Here is an 18,094-nt window from a genome sequence, read left to right as displayed (position 1 = left end):
TCAGTTGTCGCTTAGTCTGATGACTGTCCCCCACCCCATGATCAGTGCTCACTTGTTTGAGTGTACCATGAAACTCTAAGTTCAGGAGAGAAATACCATTTTATTTTCTATCCTTAGCTCAGGGCCTGGTATGGTAAATATTCAGTAAATAGTGACCCACTCAGCGACAGAACCAACGAGGGTGGTTGACATCAAACGTGGGATAGAGAGCTCAACACAGAGAGATAGGGAGGGCCCCGAAGGGAGAAGCGGCCACTGAGAGGCTGTATTGGCTTCAGAGGTTCGGTTAGTTTTTAAGTTAGGGAGAAGGAGGTTGTGTGTAGATCTGTTTTTGTTCTCTGCAGTAGTTCTCTACGTAGCTTCATTAAGTAGGAATGTTGCCCCTGAGCTGTCTGGCCTAGGACAGCACTGCTGTGTATAATGGAGAAACATGTCCAAATCCAACTACATTATGGAGAAAGTTTATTCTGTGAGGGTGGTTAATTGAAGAATCTCTGTAACTGGGAACTTTCTCATTTTTCAGAAAGTTAATTGAAACATGGAACTATATGTGATGGTATATTTCACTTACCAGTGTTCAGCAAAATAGGAGGATTTATCTCCGGTTACAAGGAAGAAAGTAGTCAGCAAACATCTCATGTTCATAATAATCATTAAAACATAATTTTAGCTGAAGTGACAGATCACATGCATGGTGAGAGAAGAACTCCGCTGACAAGTTTCTGTAAAAGTTTGATGGTATTTCATTGAGGAGCAGAAGTGTCTCTGATGAATGCTTTTAACAGTTCAGCAGGAAAAGGGGAAAATTACACCTATTTTCCATTAAAAAACCAACCAGCCTTTCTCGGTGACTCTATTCATCTGACTTGTCCATGGACCACTAAGAGATCAGCATTTCAGTTTATCCTTGAAAAGGTAGAATCGAAAATAGTTCAGTCCAGTCCCAAGGGGCTGGCAGAAGACTTTGTCTCTCTTCTCCCCACCACAGAGCTGCAGCCTTCGCTCCCCAGTAGTTTGAAGGTTCAGGGGCCAAAGAAAAATCCTCCAGAAAGACCATCAAAGTCACAGTAGAGAGGTCCCATTTTATAAAAATTAAGTCTCTCCCAACATTTTCAGTTCATCACACAATTAAAAATGTTACTCAGCAACACACAAGGGGAGCAAAGAACGTAGAAATGAGATTTCTTTGGTATCATCAACCCATCTCAGTTGGCTCCTTTCAGGTGCAGATGGTTCATTAGCCCGTGTGCTGTTGGCACCTGGGCCGAGGAGGTGGGGATGCTCTTTCAAAGTGTGCAAGAGAACAGGTGGAAATCGAACTTGTGTGTCTCCGTTAATCAGAGATGTCCTGTTGTTTTGAGCCTCTCCACTGCTTCATTGTGCGGCTTAGGCAGTCGTGCTACAGGTTAGAAAGATAGTAGTTTTAATGAACATTTAGCTTGAATATGGCTTCTCAGGTTTAACGCGGGCTTCTTTGGGGGAATAAGGTAACCGATGTACACTATCTCATGAGCATTTTTTTTTTTTTTTTAATTCTTGAGTTGGAAGATTTACTTTTTTTTTTTTTTTTAAGACTTTATTTATTTATTTGACAGACAGAGATCACAAGTAGGTGGTGGGGGTGGAGCAGACTCGCCGCTGAGCAGAGAGACCGATGCGGGGCTCGATCCAGGACCCTGAGACCATGACCTGAGCCGAAGGCAGAGGCTTTAACTCACTGAGCCACCCAGGCGCCCCTCTCATGAGCATTTTTTTTAAAAAGACCTCAAAATACTGGTACTAATGACCAAAATAAGCTCTTAGTTTACTCGGTCCCACTGTTCCATGGTTTTCTCATTTGACTATGCAATTAAAACTCTGGAAAAACCAGAATAGCTGTAATTGATTTAAATTAAAATGGTGCTTTAAAAAATTTAACATCGTGGAACTGGGAGAACCGCACCCACTTCTTTATCTCTTGTTTTCTTGGACCCTCCAATCTCACTCTTCCCCTGAGTTGGCTCCTCTCAAGGTCACCAGCGATCCCCATCTTGGCGGATTCTGTGTTTGCTTCCCTGTGTTCATTTCACTTGATCTTCTGGCCAGCCATGTTCCTTTTTTCCTCCACATGTTGGAGTGTCTCAAGGTTTGGTGCTGGGACCTTACCCGTGCTCACTCTCTAGACTCCCCCCGATATCTCAGTCCAGATTGAGTTTTGCTTAGTGCCTAGGTGTAGGCGACTTCCAGATTGGGCCTCCTGCCCAAATCTGGTTATTCTTTCCTGACCTATTCTTTCCCTACCACCATCCTATCATTCTTTCTCACATTTTTAAAAAAAATTTTCCTCATAATACTTCATTTCTATATATCTTTCTCACTTGGCAAGTTTCTGCACTTGCCTCTGAAGTCTTACTCATTAGTGCATTCCAGTGCCTGGGACAATGCTTGGCTTGAATTAAGCACTCAAAACGTATAGGAGGGAGGAGGCTCTGTCCTCAGTATCTCCTTGTTCATAGGCACAGGCCTATTTACATGAGAAAGCCTAGTGGGAGGCTTAATAAACAGAGTAGGAGTCCTGTGATTTGTCTCCTTCATTCATTTTTAAGATAATAAAACTCACGAATGGCTAGAGGACAGTAATTGTCAATGATCCAAGTAGAAATGTATTACTCAGTTTTGCTTACAGTTTCTTTTCTGTCTTGGGGCTACTTAGTACTTCTGTTTGTACTCAATATTACCTTTAGAGTGCTATTTTTATTCCCATTAGTCTAATGAGTGGCATTTCTGTAGCCCTGACATTAAAATATTCTGTAAAGCTCCAACCACTTGAGAATTGACTTCTCTAAGAGGATTTGCTTTACATGGTAAATATGGAAGCACTGGCATTGGGGAAAACTGGGCTCTTATACTAAATGACCTGAATTTTCTGAGTTTTTCTCTCTAATGGGTTGTTGGTGACTGGGGTTGTGAATACCTAATGATATCATATGTAATTAATCTGTTTGGAGGTACCCCGCCTTAAGGTAGGGTGATATTTGAAATACATTAGCCATGAGCTGATTATCCTTTTTTACAAGAGGATTTATAATAGAAGTCTCTCAAATAGCAAGCTTTTCTATAATGGAACATTTAAAGCAAGATTCCATTTATGCACACATTTTCAGGGACATTTTGGCTGAAGTGAGGTACAGCAATTTTATACTCATCCCGCACATTTGTTCCACAGCCTTAAACATAAGAAGCACTTGTAAAGCTTTATATCTTGAAATACGATTAGAAAATTCTTTGTAGTCTTAAATTTTGCGTAATGACTTTGTTAATAACTATGTAGCAATATGCGGGGGACATGAAAAAATACATTTTTTTTCTTCTTAAAATTGCATATAATTATTTCAAGATAACCTTAATCTTTCATAGTTATCTCTCTGTTTTAGGCTCTAACATAATAAAAATTGATTCCCCTTCCTTTTGTATATTTATGTTCTTGCTTTTTAAAAAGACTGATCTTAACTTCCTCCTATGTAAGATTTGTCTTATAATGAAATTGTAATAGAATTTTTATAAATGCTAATTTCTTTATATGTTCCCAAGAAGTAGTAAGTAATAAATATGTTTTCCTCAGGTCATGAATAGACTAATGCATTATTTAAAATCATTTAGGAAATAAAAGTATTTTTATGCTGAGATTGTTTCTGACTCTGTCACCTCTTTGCCATAATCGTTGCAATGTAGATATTCATTTTATTTAAAAATGTTCTTTGTTTTTGGGTTTAATTTATGACATGGGTTTGTTTTCTGAAGAATTCTAGTTCATACAAAGTCCTGTTGGACAAACCATTGGTATCCGAGCCGTGTGGAGGAGCCTGGAGGTCATGGGATGGACAGTGGGTCCTGAGAGTGTGAAACAGCTGTCACGAACCTTTTGTAAAGCCTGTGAACCTCACTCTTGAGAAATGATCCTTGGTCATCGTGCAGAACTAGTTGATGACCTATAAGCTTATTTTTAAGAATCCTTTGTTCTATGTACTCATTCACCCATGCAGATGTGGGAAAAGAGTGAGTACTGTTAAATGAGATATGTATTTGAGATTAAAGTGATACATAGGCATTTCTCTTTATATAGTACTGGAGTTAAAAGCTTTTTTTAAAATAAAAAATATGAAAAAATGACAAATTTCTAACTTGTTTCAGGAAAATTTAAAAGTTAGCTTCTGTCGTACTTTTTATCATTTGGCTCATTAACTTTTTAATTAATGTAAAATAACAGCTTTGCTCATTTTCTTAGATTTTCTTTTAGACTGTAAGAAATTATATTTTTGCCAAATTTAGTAGTTTATATGATGCAGCTAATTTTGACTTGAGCTATTTTTGAAAACAGAGAAGACCAAAAACATTCATGGTGTATAGTGGGGAAAGTAAGTTTTAGACTAACGAGAACGCCAAAGAACAACTTGATCATTGTCCCAATAAGACACAATTCATAAGATAGTTTTATGTTTTCAGAATGAAGCGTGAGTCCTTTCAGGAATATTAATAGTTAGAGATGCTTATCTGAAGTGATCTGTTATCAGAATTCAGAAGAAATTGACACCTGCATGCATGTAGTATGAGGTCTAGGAAAGAAAATAGTAGATTTTAATGGTAGCAGTTGCCTTGGAGCTCATAATCTGGTACTTTTTTTTTAAGATTTTATTTATTTAAGAGAGTGAGAGAATGAGGCGGGGGGGAGGGCAGAAGGAGAAGGAGAAGCAGACTCCCTGCTGAGCAGGGAGCCAGACTTGGGGCTCTATCCCAGGACCCTGAGATTATGACCTGAGCTGAAGGCACAGGCTTAACCGACTGAGCCATGCAGATGCCCCTAATCTAGTACTTTTCAAATTCGTTATTTTAGTCCTAGAACCTGTTTTCTGTATGTTTTATTTCAGTGTTGAATGTAGAAAGCAGACTGAGGGGGAGATGGTTTGACTAAATGGGGTCTGGGACTCCAGAGCCCCCGCCACCCAGACCCCCCTCCGTCTGCTCCTCTCTTCCACGGAGCATCCGAGGCACCATTGTGAAACTAAAGACTCCCAGAATCAGCGTGCTATACAAAGGAAAACTGATAAGGAGATAGATGACATTATAGATTTGTAGAGATGGGACAGGTGAGTCAATAATGGGTGGTCAGACAATTGATTAACCATAAACAAACAAACAAAAAAGTTGAATTTGAAACTCATCAGTTAGGAAAATAAATTTTGGGTGCCTCGAGAACTGAAATGTGGAAAGCAAAACCGACTGACCCTTGAGTTCCTAGTAGCATTGTTTGAATAACAAAAACCTGGAAATAACTCAAATACCATAGACAGGAGAATGGATTTATCTGTCTCAGCCTAGCCATGCAGTAGAATACTACATAGCAATGAAAATGAATGAACTGTACTGTATATTAACTTGGTTGAATCTCAAAAGCAATCACAAAAGACTATAGATATAGTCGAATCCCATCTGTATGAAGGTCAGAAGCAGTCAGGACTGAACAATATCGTGAGGCGTATATCCTTGTGTATGACAATGTGAAGAAGGTAAGGGAGGGAGCATGAACATAAAACTCAGGGGAAAGGCCACCTCTGGAAAGGGTAGAAGAGGGTATAATTAGAGAGGAGCATAGGCTTCAAGGATAATAGTACTGTTCTATTTCTTAAGCTAAGTGATGGAGATGCTGTTGTATTTTTTTAAACTGTACTTAGTGTCCTGTGCATTCAGATATCACACATTTCATAAAAAGTACAAATACAATAATTTGTACAAGGCCTCTTAGGTCTCCAGAGACACAACCTCCTATAGTGTAATGTTCCTATAGGAAAGTCCTCAGGAAATTTGGAGTGTTCTGGGAGAGCTAGGTTGGTTCATGGCTGCCCCAGTCCATTGCAATGTCAGGTCCATGCCACAGCCATGATTGCTACTGAACTTCAGCTGTCCCTCAGATAGTTCATGAGAAGACAGCTCCAGGAGCAGGAGTGAGTGCTCCCTGCCAACTTCCCCAGCCTCATCTAACCCGTCAGAACCCTGTTTCAGGTGAGGTCCGCAGCTAGTCTGCTTTTATGTCCTGCGTTTTCTAGGCTTTCTATTTATTTATCGCATATGTACATATTTATTACCTGTATTTGTCCTGGGCAGGGCCTTTAGGATACAGTAATGAACAGAACCAAGTTTTGCCTTGGAAGGTCAAAAGAGCAGAAAAGGACCATGACCATATCTCAGAGACTGGCACTTGTCCCCCAGCATTTGTTCTGTCTCTCCTTCACATGAAGAGAGCCCTGATTTTTAGCCATACACGTGGCCACCCCAAATAGAAACATTTCTAAGCCTTCTGTGCAGCCAGCCATGAACATGTAATTTAATTCTAACCAATGGAATGTACATGAAAGTGATGTATATAACTATAACTGGATCTCATATTTACAGGGAAGGAAGAGGCTGTCCCTTTATTCACAGCCCAGTGTGCATGAACGTGTTCTGACACACACTATGAATGACCTATGGTGGCGAGCCATCTTAGGCCAATGCGGATGAGGTGGTAGAGCAATGAGATAGAAGCAGCTCGAGTTAGAGACTGTGCAGCGTCAGGCCTCTGATAACCAGAGCCATCGTACCATCCCAGACTTCTCCATGAGACAGGAATAAATGGTCCTGTTTAAGTCTGTGGTATTTTGGTTCTCTGCTACTTGCAGCCCTGCTTATATCCTGATTAATTTTTTTTAAAGATTTTATTTATTTATTTGTCAGAGAGAGAGAGAGAGAGAGCGCACAAGTGGGGGGAACAGCAGGCAGAGGGAGAAGCGGGCTCCCTGCTGAGCAAGGAGCCTGATGTGGGACTCAATCCCAGGGCCCTGGGATCATGACCTGAGCCAAAGGCAGGTGCTTAATGGCTGAGCCACCCACATGTCCCTATTCTAATTGAGTCAACGTGCAGACATGTGATCACAGCACTGTGTTACACATTTTGATGGAATTATGTAGATCTGTAACAGATCTTTATACAATGCTGGGAAGGCAGGGAGGCTTTCATAAGTATTTAAGTTTCAAGATGCTTATAAAAGATGAAGAGAAGCTTTGCAGTTAAAAAAGGGGTGGGCATTTCAGGCAATGGACATGGCAGGAATAAATGTATGGAAGTGTGAGCATATAGGCTTTTCTCATTTCATACCATGAGTTAGAAGGATATAACTTGAAATAAAAAAATATATATATATGAGAGAGAGAGAGAGAGAGAAAACACTGAAGTGGGGGGGGCAGGGGGAGAGGAGAAAAAGTCTCAAGCAGACTCGGCACTGAGCATGGAGCCTGACATGGGGCTCGATCCCATGACCTAGAGATCATGACCTGAGCCAAAACCAAGAGTCAGACACTCAACTGCGCCCACCCAGGCATCCCTAACTTTTTCTATTAAGGAAATCAGTTTATGTATACAGACTGCTACTGATTATCATTTGTAAGGGGGCACCAAAGCTGCTGAGGATGGCTTGGGCCATTGTTCATGGTAGCTAGAAATTAAGAATTGATAGAACCAATGGTGTCTTGGTGATGATAAGAAAGTAAAAATCTTGTTACACCTGAGGACAAGCTAAATGTGATCACCTACTAGATTTTCTGAGGGGTGTTCCAATGGTAAGGCTATGCCCCTTTATTAAAATTTTTGGAGGAAACACAACTGTTGTAAATGCAACTATTGTAGCGTCTTAGGCTGTGCAAGGTAGATAGGGCTGGAGATACTGGCAAGGGTGGGATCGTGAAGGACTAGCCTAACCCATTTCCAGAGTACCTTGCTCAGCTTGGCCTGCAAACGGCAGCTTGGTTGTGTATGGAGATCGGCAAGTTCTGTGTGCTCACATCTGATTTCCAGCTTACAAGTGTGTGGATGAAAATATACATCAAGTTAGTTTTGGCTTCACCACAATTTTAAACTCAAACAGCCCATATTACAGTAATATATGAGAGTATGTATGAATGCTACATGAATATTGTAATAGTCATAATATAGGATGTTCATTCCTAGAATTGTGATGACATCTACTGAATTGCAGCCAGTTCATTTGCATATTCATGCCCACTTAGCTCAAATAAGTCCCTGTTTGTTTGCACATTAACGTCTGATTTCAGCACCAGTTAACTAATTTACATATCCCTGTTCAGTTGGTTAGTGATGTTCCTATGTGGAATGTTGGTGCAGCTGTTTGTGCTTTGAGGAGCGTGGGGAGCACAGTGGTTTAGTGGAAGGAGTACCTATTACTCATCCTGCTTTTACTAGGCAAGTCACGTTAACAGTCTGAGCCCTAGACTGCTCCGCCATGTAATGAAGTTAGTAACACTTATCCTGCCCGTTTCCTAGGGTTGTTGTGTCAATTGCCATATCGGAGGTGACAACATACAGTCGACATTTCTAGGCTATTCCAGGGATGTTCCCGGAACATCCGCATGTAGGAAGGTTCTAGGTGTCATCAAAGATAAGACTTGCAAGCAGACACAGTTTTAATGAATGTTCTAAGTACTTTTGGGAGCATGGAGGAGAAAACCCTGAGCGTTGCCAGAGGGAGTCTTAGAAGATGTTACAAAGGAGGAATCTTTATATTGCAGTTGGAAAGGTGAGTTAACCAGACTGCCCTGGGGAGTGGCACGTACCTCAAGTAGGGAGAAGATGGAAACGACACTTGATGTATGAGAGCTTCATGGGATAGTAGGTATCTGGGTGAGCTGGGAAAGATAAGGCTTAGAGAAGGGAGACCGGTGGGCAGGGCTCAGAGGACCTGGTATAACATCGAGAGGACATGGATTTTGTCCTCTGGGTGATGAGTAGAGTGAGGCAAGTTGTGGTATTTCAGGTGAGAGCTTATAAGATCATGCCAGCTTTTTACGAGGTAACAGTGGGGGTGCGGGGGGAGTAGATCCAAAAGCCAGTTTCGAGGAAGAATCACATAGACATGATGACTCCTTCTGTGTGGAGTTTGAACAAAGGTAGGCATTTTGGCCGATTCCCAGTTTTCCAATCTGGTGACTTGGGTAGGTAATGATTTTATTTAAGATAGGAAATGCAAGAAGAGGGTAGTTTTTATGGAGTATTAGGGGTGAAGATACCTTTTCCCCCCCTAACATATATTTTCATATTTCTCTCTTAGTTTCACTTTAATCTATCCAGTCTAATCTAACCACATCTAATCTAACCAACTCTGTTAACGACTCCCTCATATTTAAGGCATTCAGCAGTGTCTGATTACCTATCACCATTCCCCTTCCTAAGTCTGATGTTGGAGCTAGGGTTTTCTTCCTTCCCTCCTCCTCCTTTTAAATTGCAGGTACCACCTTCTCCTCTTCAGGCTTTGGGTGGCGTATTAATTTGAGTGCTCATTTTAAACTCTCTGAAGAATAAGAATTCTTTATTTTTTATTCCTAGATGGACCTGTATTTTTAATGACTCAAATCAAGCTACCATTCGTCTTTCTTAATGTCTTGCTTTGTGATTTTTGTGCCAAGTCGTTTAACTGGTTTTCTCAGTTAATAGAAGTTAAATGATTTCTGTGACTCTCAGTCCATCTAAAACCCGAGGTTCTTGATTCTCAGCACTTGGTCTGTTACTAGAGATAGAGGAGTCTGAGGACTAGTTCGAGGTCCAGAGCATGGTCTCCGCAGTCTGTCTTACTGCCTGGGTGAGTTTGGGCAAACAACTCCTTTGTCAGTTTCTCTCTCTATAAACTGAATATACGTATGTCATAGGACTTATGTCGTAGGTCCACAGTGAGGATGAAATGGGTTAACATATGTAAAGGGTTGAGAACTGTGCCTGGCACGAATTAAATGCTGGTTAAATGTTAACTATTGCTAATTTATCTGGGGTCTGCCTCCCCTGCCCCAGCACCTGGCATCACACTTTTTAAATTAATGAATGAATAGATATGCTAATGGACAAATACATTCCAGTAAAATCTCCTAGAATGGTCCTCAGAAGCTCCTTTTCTCCCCATTCTTTTTGACAAAAGTTCATCTAGAGTGTTGAAAACCTGTGCTTACATCAGTGATCACTGCGATCATGTCATGTGAAGTGGCGTCCACTGCAGTGGTCTGGGTGAGCAGCACTTAGCGTCTCTTCCGTGACCTGTTCGTACCACTTACATCCGCCCAAGAGGTAAATACTCATGGCGATAATGAAAATGGCCATTTCTCTTCAAAATCATTTTGATACTCAGTGCCACTAACTGCATTTTACTCTGTAAATAATTGAGGATGATTAGTAGATGACGGAATAGGAGTTTAAAAGGGAAAGGTCATTTCTTCTATGAACTAACTACCTTCCATCTGATCGTTTGGTGACGTTTTACAAACACTGTTGTCTTGCCTGCCTGCCCCTTAGCTTCATTGTGAAGTCACTTCCTGGTTGCTTGTAAAAACAAAAAACGTAATTTACTAACCATTCTTTTATTTTTTTTTAAGATTTTATTTATTTATTTGACACAGAGAGAGAGATCACAAGTAGGCAGAGAGGCAGGCAGAGGGAAAGGCAGAAGCAGCCTCCCTGCTGAGCAGAGAGCCCAATGTGGGGCTCGATCCCAGGACCCTGAGACCATGACCTGAGCTGAAGGCAGAGGCTTAACCCACTGAGCCACCCAGGCGCACCTACTAACCATTCTTAACCTAAAAAAAAAGTGGCTTTCTCATGCCACTTCCTAGTCAATAAAAAATCCTAGAGCTATCAGAGATCTCAGATGAGTATCATAAAGGGAAATGATCTTTCAAAAACAACATACATTCTTAAAACCAATAAAAGGTATGTGACTGAAACTAGTTAAAAAAAGATAGCGGTAATTTTTTGGCTTGGCTTGGAAGGTGAGCAGTTAACTGTTCATGGCCGTCATTCCCCATAGCGTGGTTGTGGGAGGAGGACAGGGAAAAGCAAGGCTGTTGATGGGACACACCACTCATCTATGAGTATCTTCCTTTCTAGATTCTGTGACTTACTGGGAATCCGTAATCCTGACTCTTCTTGAATACCTTATTGAGTCATTTAAAAAGCATTTCTCAAGAGAAGGTCTTGTGCCATAAGAATTCTTTAGCATCTAAATTGAGCGGTTGTCTCTGATCATTTCTAAACTGTTTCCTCTGATGAACTCAATAGATGGAGTTTCCTCAATACAGAATTTGGACTTATTTCCCAAGAAATTGAAATCCTTTGTTCCCGAAATGCTAGTATGGTTCTCTTTATACCTTCACTTCTAGGACATTTTTGGGCAAATATAATGCCCAGAGGGAATAATTAGCTCAGTTTTAGATGGCGTTTGCTGAGATTTTAGCCATAATTGTTTGTTGACACTTTGGAATTTGTAGCTGTCTCAATTATTTTTAGAATATATGTCATGTAAGCAGATTACCTCTAGCGTGTGAGCTTTAGTTCCCTATGAACTGAATCCTTTCTGCTCTTCCTTTTTTCTACCTTATTTTCTTATTCTCACAATTTTATTATTTCTCTTTTTATTGAAGTAGAATATACCTACAATAAAGTGTATCACGTACGCTTACCTTAAATATAGAGCTAAATTTTTGCATATAGATATACCCATGTAACTAGCCCCTAGAAGGCTTTCTCATGCCACTTCCTAGTCAATACCAGCCCCTCGACGTAGCCTGTCTTCTGATTCATAATGTCATCACTTAGCTTTGCCTATTACTTACATCCACGTAGTTAGAATCTTACAACATCTTGTGTCTTAGTTGCTTTTGCTCAACATGTTGTCTGTGCCATTCATTCATGTTACAGTATGTATCAGTTTGTTTTTCTTGCTGTATATTTTGTTGTATGATTATAGGATAATTTATTCATTCTCTTGTTAATAGATATTTATCATTTCTACTTTGGGGCTATGACAAATTTGCTATAAACCATTTTGTACATAAACACTGATTTCTTGTAGGGTTATACCTAGGAGTGGAATTGCTGGCTATCATGAAATAGTTACATGTTTAGCTTTAGAAGATACCAATAGGCATTTTGCAATTATAGAAATAAATGAGAAATTGCTTGAGAATTTCAGTTGTTGTGCATTCTCACAGAGGTTTGATCAGCCTCTTAAGTTTTTGCCATGCTGATGATGTGTAGTCTACCTTATGGTTCTCTCTCTTTTTTTCTTTTTTTGTTCTTTAAGCTATTTATTAAATTTAATGACACTGCTCCCTGTTGCTGTTGGAACTTCTCATTAGTACTAAAACTCCTTTAATTTGGCTTCTCTGAATAATTGGTTTTGAAGCTTTTTTTTTTTTTTTATAAACATATAATATATTTTTATCCCCAGGGGTACAGGTCTGTGAATCGCCAGGTTTACACACTTCACAGCACTCACTATAGCATATACCCTCCCCAATGTCCATAACTCCACCCCCCCAACCCCCCTTCCCCCAGCAACCCTCAGTTTGTTTTGTGAGATTAAGAGTCACTCATGGTTTGTCTCCCTCCCAATCCCATCTTGTTTCATTTACTCTTCTCCTACCCCCTTAACCCCCCATGTTGCATCTCCTCTCCCTCATATCAGGGAGATCATATGACAGTTGTCTTTCTCTGATTGACTTATTTCGCTAAGCACGATACCCTCTAGTTCCATCCACGTCGTCGCAAATGGCAAGATTTCATTTCTTTTGATGGCTGCATAGTATTCCATTATGTATATATACCACATCTTCTTGATCCATTCATCTGTTGATGGACATCTAGGTTCTTTCCATAGTTTGGCTATTGTAGACATTGCTGCTATAAACATTCGGGTGCACATGCCCCTTCGGATCACTACGTTTGTATCTTTAGGGTAAATACCCAGTAGTGCAATTGCTGGGTCATAGGGTAGTTCTATTTTCAACATTTTGAGGAACCTCCATGCTGTTTTCCAGAGTGGTTGCACCAGCTTGCAATCCCACCAACAGTGTAGGAGGGTTCCCCTTTCTCCGCATCCTCGCCAGCATCTGTCATTTCCTGACTTGTTAATTTTAGCCATTCTGACTGGTGTGAGGTGATATCTCATTGTGGTTTTGATTTGTATTTCCCTGATGCCAAGTGAAATGGAACACTTTTTCATGTGTCTGTTGGCCATTTGGATGTCTTCTTTGCAGAAATGTCTGTTCATGTCTTCTGCCTGTTTCTTGATTGGATTATTTGTTCTTTGGGCGTAAGAATTTAGCAATCTCTCTTCTTTTTTTTTTTTTTTTTTTTTTTTTTTTTTTTTTTTTTTTTTTTTTTTAAAGATTTTATTTATTTATTTGAGAGAGAGCATGAGCGAGGAGAAGGTCAGAGAGAGAAGCAGACTCCCCGTGGAGCTGGGAGCCCGATGCGGGACTCGATCCTGTGACTCCAGGATCATGACCTGAGCCGAAGGCAGTCGTCCAACCAACTGAGCCACCCAGGCGTCCCTCTCTCTTCTTTTTTAAGATGTATTTTAGAGAGACAGAGAACATGAGCAGGAGGCGGAGAGGGAGAGAGAATCTCAAACAGACCCTGCATTGAGCACAGAACCTAATACGGGGATCAATCTCACAACCCTGAGATCATGACCCAAGCCAAAACCAAGAGACAGACACTTAACTGACTGCACCACCCCGGCGCCTCTGTTGTTTTCATTTTTAAAAAGGACTTCTGAGCTCTCCCTAATTGTGCTACTTTTTTCCTCCCCTGGATCTGGCAGGTGTTTCTGGATACCATTATTTAGTGCTTAGTCTGTATCCCAATTCACTGATTTATAGTACAGCTTTTTATAGAGAAATGTCCTTGTGTTCTTCCTAGGAAGGCATGATTATGTATATGCATTTTTACCCAGGATTCTCAGGTGGCCTTTCTTGCAAGAAATCATTTATTAATTTGTTAGAACTTTTTTTTTATTGTGTTATTTGTTAGTCACCATAAAATACATCATTAGTTTTTGATGCAGTGTCCCAGGATTCTTTGTTTGCGTATAACACCCAGTGCTCCGTTCAATATGTGCCCTCCTTAATACCCAGCACCAGGCTCACTCATCCTCCCACCCCCCTCCCCTCTAAAACCCTCAGTTTGTTTCTCGGAATCCACAGTCTTGTGGTCCATCTCCCCCTCCAATTCCCCCCCTTCACTTTTCCTTTCCTTCTCCTAATGTCCTCCACATTATTCCATATGCTCCACAAGTAAGTGAAACCATATGATAATTGACTCTCTCTGCTTGACTTATTTCACTCAGCATAATCTCCTCCAGTCCCGTCCATGTTGATACAAAAGTTGGGTATTCATCATTCCCCTTCTCCCCACCACCCCAGAACCCACTCTTCTTTCTGCATATTTGATTTCATTAAATAGCATTTCAACTTACCAGTTGCTAAACCTGGAAGTGATCCTTCTCTTCTGTAAGCAGTTAATCTATTCCCAGATCCTACTGATACTGTTTCCTAACCCATCTACTGTTACAAACCCATCAACTCTTTATTTTTTTAAAAGTGACTCACCTCTACCCAGGTTCTAACTGCCGTCACCTCTTGGTTGGTCCTGCCTCTGCCTTGACTCCTTCCAAATCGTTCGTTATATTGGGAACCAGAGTGACTTAAAAATATTCAGTGATTTTTTTTTTTTTAAATATCTCTTAGTACTAAGTCCCATGTCCTTAATACACCTAACAGTGTTCTGCCTGTTTGGGCACCACTTGCACATGGCCTCTTTGTGGCCTCCTTTCCGACCACAGCCACGTTGGGTTTCTGAGGACATGCATCCCCATTCAGGCCTTGGGGCCTCCTTTTATGCTGCTCCCTTTATCTGGAATTGGCTCACTCCATCTTCCCTTTCTCCTTGATATCTAGTTGTCAACTTTAAGGTAGTTCTCTGCCTTGTATGATTTTTAAATGATGCTTATTAAATACCTACCATGTGTCAATCAGTATTCTAAAACTTGTAACATGGAGTGTCTTCTTTTAATCTCTCAACTCTTACTTCCTTGAGGAAAGTTTTTTTGTTTTGTTTTTTTAAATCCCTCCCTACCCTGCCCGACTAGGTTAGCTTCTTCATTTGTAGCACATGGCATGCTTATAATTACTCCGTATTTTCTTATTGTTTGTGTAAAATTGTTTGTTCAGTATTTATCCTAAGTTCCAAGCTGACGGGTGCCATGTCATTTGAGGTAACCGTACATCTCCATTTCCTCAAACAGTGTCTGGCATCTGTAGTCAGCACTCAATAAATATTCATGCTTTTTACAAATGAAAAGAAATTCAGTATTACACATTAAGCAAACAGTGAACTAGATAGAAGTTGAGGTCTTTTCAAGCGTAGGACTTTTTCCAATATATTAGTAATACTTGAGGGATACATGAGTATATCACAGATTAAATTATATTAGGAAGGAAGTTAAGGGAAACTCATATTTGAGAGAAGAGAGTGAAGTTACAGAAGTGTCATTTTTTTGCAGTACATGATCACCGCTTGACTCTCAGAATCATTTTGTGAAGGAGACCTCATTTTCTAATTCTTTACGGCTAGGAAAACCATGTCTCATAGTGGTTAAGTGACTTGACCAAAGTCACACAACTGGTAAACCGTAGAGGTGAACAATTGATATCATGGGGTTTATTATATACAGTTTGCAAAATAACTTGGATTTGAGATAGCTTGTGCATTTTTCTCTTTTATTGAGATAATTTACATACTGTAGGCCACATTCACTTAAAATGAACGATTCGTTGAGTTTTGATAGATGTGTTTACCTGTCATAATTCCAAGCATTTTCATCACTCAAGAGTTCCCTTGTGCCCTTTTGTAGACCATTCTCTCTCTATTCCCAGCCTTAGGTGACTACCAACGTGATTTGTCCCAATAGGTTAGCTTGCAATTTCTAAATTTTATAGAAATAGACTCATATAGTATACAATTTTGTGACTGGTTTCTTTGAAAACATAATGATTTTGACATTTATTCATGTTCCTGCATCTATCAGTAATTTGTCCCTCTTTTATTGCTGAGTGGTACTCTGTTGTATGGTGGTACCACAAGAGAGATAGGATACACCACAACGTTTACCTTCTAGCTGTTGATGTGTGTTTGTGTCGTGTCCAGGTTTTGGTTATTGAGAATAATGCTGCTGTAAGCATTTGTGTATAAGTCTTGGTATGGCACATAAATTTTCAATTCTCTTGGGAATACTGAGGAGTGGAATTGTGGGTCCTGTGGTAGAAATATGCTTAACTTTCTAAGAAACTGCCAGATTTTTAAAGTGAAAGTATCATTTTAAATTTCCACCAGCAGTATATGCCAACACTTGGTATTGTCAGTTTTTCTAATTTCAGACATTCTAGTGGGTGTACAGTGGTATCTCATGGTGGCTTGTGAATTTTGTAATGTAATCTTATTGATGGTAGAAGGCTATACACCTGTGGGTTTGTGCATTCTATATCCTAGTCAGAATCTACCTCAAGTCCTTTTTCTCTTGTTGTAATAATTAGTCCACGCCTGTTACTCTGTCATTTCTTTTAGTGTAACTTTTTTATACCTACTTTCATGAATTTAGAGAAAGGAGACATAACTGTTTCACAGGTCAACTGGAAAACCACATTTATATTCATTTATATGTTAAAAGTAGTGTTTGTTAAATATACTGATCATTGTGCATCTGTATTGCTCTAGTATCTTCTGAAAGTTTGTACAATATTATTAAACAGGTAGTGAGTGAATTGTAAATAAGTCCTGCTCTGAGGCTAAAAATTCCCAATTGTTGCCTTATTAGTAATCATAGGATTAATGCAAAGTGCTGTTAATTAAGACTTGCTTTTTTTCTTTGAGTGCCGCCATGGCAGCAAATGGTATCTTATACTGACAAGCTGTAAATTAAAATTTGCAGAATGCAAGACCCAGTCTAGGGAAAATGAAGTTATGTATAGGTGACTTGTTCCATTTGAATTAATCAAAGGGCTGCTGGTGTAGACCAGCTGTGTTCTCTGATGACAAAAACGAATCTTGACATTTTGGATAATGAAAATCCAGTTCAGCACCTCTTAGAGATATGTATGATAATATATTGTCAGTCAGAAGCAGAGGGAAGAAGGGAAGCAAAAACCCTGTCTTATTAAAATAGACAGTGTGACAAGTGGACGTGGTTGTATCTCCAGCTTCTAGGGGGAAAAATGCCAAGGGAAGCCTCTTTTTAAAAAAATGAGAGGAATAGCTGTTTTACGGAAGGAGAGTGAAAGATTTGACTTCTGATGCATGGCCTCTGTGACAGTTGACTTTGTTCATGATTCCTAGTTTTCATGGTTTATTTTACTGGGGTGCAGGGTGAGGCATGAAAAGCCCGGAAAGGGACTCACTTTCTTTTAGTTTGACAGTATTAATGCAATCATCTAGTTCATACCTTGTAAGCCCACTTATTATTTCCTCTGCGTGTGTTTTTTCTAGTTTAGCGGATTAGCTGCACTGTCTCTTCAAAGGCTATCCAATCAAGGAGGGGTTATTAAAACCAGGGCGATTTATGACTGAGAATTAATTAGAGAAGCATTTTCATGCAAAACATCCAATTTTTTGATTAGCAATGGAGCAGGGCTGCAATTAACACTCTAGGAAGCTTAAATTTCCAGCTTTTTGATTCTCAGGAAATGAGATTATCAAACCAGGGTCAGACACTTGACAGCAAAGCAGGGGTGGGGGAGTGTGAAATTTATATGTTAAAAAAAAAATTGTCTTTTGGTTTTAATTCTCAGATTGCCATTAAGGCAATGGGAAATTCAGAGAAGTGGAAGAATAAGAAATCTGAAAATGCAAGAACCTGAAATGCCCAATTCTTCAGTGGCCTATTTGCTATGCAAAGTATCTGTTTTAAATGTTTGCCTGGAATAGGTTTTACAAGCGCAGTGATATTTTTTGTTCCTGCATTCTTACTTATTCTTCAGTTTTTCTCTAATAAATTTCGTTTACTCAGTCAGTTGCTGAACAAATTTTTAAAGTGTTTATATGCTTTGGAGAGAAGCCAGCCTTTTCTTCCATTAGAAAAGGAACCATTTTTTCTAAATGGTGGTTTGCTATTTCGGGAGTCTGTTTATTTTGTGTCTTTATTGGGGGTTTTAAAAATTATTTTAAATCAATTGAGACGTGATCTAGGAA

At 39.8% G+C, this 18,094-nt stretch overlaps 1 protein-coding gene across 6 annotated transcripts in view; it reads left to right on the top strand.

Annotated features, from left to right (window-relative positions):
• Positions 1-18,094, top strand: part of EXOC4 (exocyst complex component 4) — a 726,477-nt gene that overhangs the window by 201,609 nt on the left and 506,774 nt on the right. Inside the window, exon 10 of one of the 6 annotated variants that reach the window (XM_032869027.1) lies at positions 3,781-3,803. The exons of the other annotated variants lie outside the window; for them this stretch is intronic. Within the exon in view, the coding sequence (XP_032724918.1) occupies positions 3,781-3,788 (8 nt within the window). The 3' untranslated portion in view covers positions 3,789-3,803. Of the gene's footprint in view, positions 1-3,780; positions 3,804-18,094 lie in introns of those variants that run through there. 6 annotated transcript variants of the gene reach the window in all.

This window comes from Lontra canadensis, unplaced genomic scaffold, assembly GCF_010015895.1.
Source record: "Lontra canadensis isolate GAN:19392208 unplaced genomic scaffold, GSC_riverotter_1.0 scaffold2, whole genome shotgun sequence".
NCBI lineage: Eukaryota > Metazoa > Chordata > Mammalia > Carnivora > Mustelidae > Lontra > Lontra canadensis.
Note: the sequence above shows the minus strand (reverse complement) of the source record. Positions and strands in the feature narration are given on the sequence as shown.